The sequence below is a fragment of the Sinocyclocheilus anshuiensis genome, unplaced genomic scaffold (assembly GCF_001515605.1).
Source record: "Sinocyclocheilus anshuiensis isolate Anshui unplaced genomic scaffold, SAMN03320099.WGS_v1.1 scaffold238, whole genome shotgun sequence".
NCBI classification, from domain to species: Eukaryota; Metazoa; Chordata; class Actinopteri; order Cypriniformes; family Cyprinidae; genus Sinocyclocheilus; species Sinocyclocheilus anshuiensis.
In genome coordinates this window covers 611731-616627 of record NW_015547674.1, presented here as the reverse complement: position 1 = coordinate 616627, position 4897 = coordinate 611731, and the positions used below count along the sequence as shown (strand labels likewise).

General features: G+C 38.5%; 1 protein-coding gene across 1 annotated transcript in view; it reads left to right on the top strand.

The window, feature by feature from the left end:
* rps6ka4 (ribosomal protein S6 kinase, polypeptide 4) overlaps positions 1-4897 on the top strand; it is a 23551-nt gene that overhangs the window by 11693 nt on the left and 6961 nt on the right. Inside the window, exons 11-15 of the mRNA XM_016505386.1 lie at positions 429-554; positions 638-771; positions 2826-2919; positions 3109-3279; positions 4075-4266. Of these exons, the coding sequence (XP_016360872.1) occupies positions 429-554; positions 638-771; positions 2826-2919; positions 3109-3279; positions 4075-4266 (717 nt within the window). The remainder of the gene's footprint in view (positions 1-428; positions 555-637; positions 772-2825; positions 2920-3108; positions 3280-4074; positions 4267-4897) is intronic.

Sequence of the window (4897 nt, the reverse complement as noted above, 5' to 3'; positions counted from 1 at the left end):
CACAGAGACAGAGACACACACACACACACACACACACACACACTCTAATGTAACAGTCTCTCTGTCATGTATACCCTGTTCTATGAGGTTTTTATACAGCTTTTACACATTCCCGTTAAAAAATGCAGCTTAAACCAATCTTAGCTGGCCAGAACAGACCAGTCTAACCAGCTAAACACCAGCCTAACCAGTCTGGAAGACCAGCTTAAAGAAAGAATTCACCCAAAAATGAAAATTCTGTACTTAATTATATTCATCTCGTTACAAATCTGCATAAATTAGTTTTTTTCCATGGACCGTTGTTTTTTTTTTGTTTGTTTTAAGAATAGATTATTCCTTCAGACCAGCTAAGACCAGCAAGTTTTTTTCAGCAGGGATTTTAGATGTTACTGCGGTCAGAATAAACCTCTGTCTTCTCTTGCTGTCAGGGCTACTCTTTTGTGGCTCCTTCTATCTTGTTCAATAAGAACGTGGTGATGGCGGATGTTCTGGACACTCATGTGAATGTTGACAGGCCCGGTTCTGCTACAGTCCAGCGCAGTGCTATGCTAAAGGTACACAGCGCCTCTAAAAAAAATAAAGGGTTCAAGGGAGATTTTCAAGGGTTCAACAGCACGGTTTCTTCTGTGTTTTTCAGGAATCTCAGTTCTTCCAGCACTATGAGCTGTGCCTGCAGGGGGCTCCACTGGGCGAGGGGAGCTTCTCTATCTGCAGAAAGTGCAGACACAGGCAGAGCGGACAGGAGTACGCTGTAAAAATCATCAGCAGAAGGTAGAGACATCAAACCAGATTTGTGCATTGCAAAATCACATTAAAAATCATGTGTCATTGCTTGAGGTTTCAGAGTCATTATTTGAGCTTTTCCACAAGGATAAGCATTAAAAGAAAACAAATAACATGATATTCTAAAAATTGATCCACTCTTTTTATTGGAAAAGTCATAAAAAAATTATTTTTTCTTAATTAATGTACTCCTTTTTTAATGGAAAATCATTCAAAAACTACTGAAATAAATATAGGTTATTTTAATGTAAAAGAATATGAAGATTTTTTTTTTAAGTGAACACTAAAGTAAAACAAATGTATCAAAAATAAATAATTTTATCTTCTCAGCATGATTTAAAAAAAAATAAAAAATCTAATTTTAGTCTTACAACATTAGCGTTTGCTCTAAACTCAGAAGTAGGGAGTAGCTATAATACTGTTTTTGAAATCAAATCTTTGATTGTTTATGACAGGAAACACTGGCATCTAACAGTGCTTTGAAAAAAACTTTATCTTAAAAAATAAAGCATATGCATAAATCCAAATAAAAGTTATCGAATGTGTCCTAAACTCCTAAAACATTGCGGTCTCATATTTTAGAGTAGTCACTGCAATTTATGAAAGAAATCAATTAAATCTGTATGTGAGTGTGTGTGTGTGTGTTTGAAAAAAAAATTCAGATGTAACCTCCTTTGTAATCATTAACATTTTCAGAAGTAACTGTAATGTAATGACACATTTTTATCAGTAACTGTAACTGATTACAATTACATTTATTTTGTAATTAAATTACGTAATTTAGTTACATGTAGGGTTGCAAAGGGGTGGAAAATTTCCGGTAAATTTCCGGAAACTTTCCAAAGATCCCTGGAATATTCCAAAAAATCCTGAAATGTTTCCCAAATTTACTGGAAATTTTCTACCTTTTTGCAACCCTACTCGGAAGTAAAGAATTGTTTAGACTGTTTTTAGAGTATTGCAGTGACTGTGTTTCCTTCACCGTTTTTCTGCAGCAGCACAAGAGAGATATAGGTTTATATTTGTGAGCTTGTATTACGATTTTAATGTAACGAGAGACTGGGATGTTATGAAAGTTACTAATAGCATACAAAGTCAGAGAGTGTGTCTCGTTCATTTATAATTGCGTGGGATTATTCATATTTATATGCACAGGAGAACAACTCAGCCTAATTCACAACACACGTACATGAACTTGTTCTTAACCTTGCTTATGCAGAATTCACATTAACATTTTTGCATATACACAATTAGTGAATGAGAGCCCATGTCTGATTTAAGGCAACAGACCTTGGACACTGAAAGCCGTCTGTTCACATCCTACTCGAAATAAACCAGAACTGTTATGTGAATTGCTAAAAATGCAAATTTCATGAAGTTGGTTCTTCTGCAAACACAGAATCCTGTGGAAAACACTGCCCTGGCTACATGCTAACTGAGAGTAGCATAGTAAAAGTAATGCTTTCTGGACGTAAACATTGTTTGCAGTTAATGTGCATTGTTTTTGTTTAGTTTACTGACAAATAGAATCGACCCTCCCCACAGAATGGTCTTGCATTTAACCAATAAATTCAGTTATAGGGCTGTTATCAACAAAATCTGTTGTTTTTGCCCTGCAGAGGTGGCACAGAAGCTGCATCTGAAGTGGCATTTAGATGCATTTACACCGACTGTTTCATGCAGCTCAGAGGTGGCATGAATGCATTTACACTGCAATTACAGTTTCATGAGTGATGCAATACAATTCCGAATGCTAAAAAATGAAACAAAAACTGCAAACAAGTCATTGTTTTAATGAGTAAGTCATTGAATCATTCAGCTAGTTTAAAAACAGCTGATGAATTTAGAAACTAAGCAAGTGACTCTTTATGAATGGGTATTGAATCATTCACTCAAACACAGATTCATTCAGTAAGGAAACACTGCTTTGTGTCGCTCTGAGACGAGCAAGCGTTGAATACTCGATAATGTCAGCTCGCACATCGTTAAAGCAACAGTTAACCTTTCACACAAGTCAACTCAGAGTCTTTCTGCTGTTGTAGGATGGAGGCCATGACTCAGAAAGAGATCGCAGCACTACGCCAGTGTGAATCTCACCCCAACATCGTCACGCTCCACGAGGTCTATACCGATCAGGTACGATACCTAGCTGTGACAATGAAGACATTCAGCCGTTTTAAGCCAAAAAAAAGAGTACTTTATTGAAGAATCATGTGCATTTATGCATGCATACCTGATCTCACACTATTAATTCTCTTGCATGGCTTTTTTAAGTACCCCATCCCTGTATATTCCTTCTTTTTTTCTCTGTTCTGTCTCTCGCAGTATCATACGTATCTGGTCATGGAGCTGTTGCGTGGTGGAGAGCTGTTGGAGCGAATAAGGAAGAAGAAGGTGTTTGCAGAATGGGAGGCCAGTCAGCTGATGAAGAGCCTGGTGTCTGCGGTCAGCTTCATGCATGAGGCCGGAGTCGTGCACCGAGACCTCAAACCTGAGGTAGAGAGGCAGATACTGAGAAACTAGAATTACAGATGGAATCGATTTTTTTCTAGCTACACCCGAGCACTCTGGCAACTACATAGCAGTGTGCTAGAAACAACTCTAAACACCTAGTATTACGACAGTGATGTTTGCACAGTGAGTGTAAAATCTAGTTAGATTATAGATGGAGCAAATCAGCATGAAAGCACAGCCAAAGGAATGATATGTTGTCATGATATTTTAATTTTTAACTTTGATGGAATACCTTGAAACATATAGATATTCAAAACCATTTTCAGTACCACGGGGAAATATTAAGGACATAGCATTTGAACTGTATCTAAGATGCTGTTTACTAGGGCTGGGAAATATAGTTAAACTATCTCAATATGTTTCCAAATTTTGACAATACTTCAATAATTTCCAGTTGTTCTTGAAAAATGTCAAAAGGTGATTTTTGTTTGGTTTGTTATTGTACAAAGTACATACAGATATCATTTACTGCCACAACAGTCAACATCGTTTGCAAAAATAATCGCTAACAAAATAATAATTATAATAGATATAGTGACCACTTACTGCTTTTTACCAAATTAACTAAAAATGAACATTTAAAATCATATTTACTATGAGGTACCAATATAATGCAATATGATGCAATGGAAAAATATCACTTCTAATGCCTCGAGGCCTGTTTCATTAAACAAGTTCACCAAATAAGCCAGGATTATTTTCAATGATTCATTGATTGTGTCAGTGCTTCGCCGTGTGTCACGTGTTGTCCCTCTGTGTTTTGACCTGCTCCGGCAGAACGTGCTGTTTGCTGACGAGGCGGATGACTCGGTGTTGAAGGTGATTGATCTGGGGTTCGCGCGGTTGTTTCCGAGCGGCAGTGCGCCCCTGCAGACCCCCTGCTTCACCCTGCAGTACGCCGCGCCGGAGCTCTTCCACAGCTCGGGATACGACCAGGCCTGCGACCTCTGGAGCCTCGGGGTCATTCTGGTGGGTGCAGGAGTGTGTATATGTGTGCTTGAGGATATTTATGTATTATTGTGGATGAAGCACTGTTTCGCTCTGGACTGCCAGATGTATTGTTTTATTCAGGGGAGAGGTCATTGTTTAAAGGTTGATACCTTAAACTGAATAAATACAAAAGTAACAAAAATCTATTTCAGTAAATTCCTGAAGTAAACTTTACTTGTTCTTTCCAAAAAAAAATGTGGTTACTTAAATAATTGGGTTGGTGCTGGAGATACACTGTAACACACTGTACACAATACACAATACACTGTCTGTCCTATCTGTCTGTCCTATCTGTCTGTCCATCTGTCTGTCCGTCTGTCTGTCCTATCTGTCTGTCTGTCCGTCCGTCTGTCTGTCCTATCTGTCTGTCTGTCTGTCTGTCCGTCTGTCTGTCCTATCTGTCTGTCTGTCTGTCTTATCTGTCTGTCTGTCCGTCTGTCTGTCTGTCCTATCTGTCTGTCTGTCTATCTGTCTGGCCTATCTGTCTGTCTGTCTGTCTGTCTGTCTGTCCTATCTGTCCTATCTGTCTGTCCGTCTGTCTCTCTGTCTGGCCTATCTGTGTCTGTCTGTCCGTCTGTCCTATCTGTCTGTCCTATCTGTCTGTCTGTCT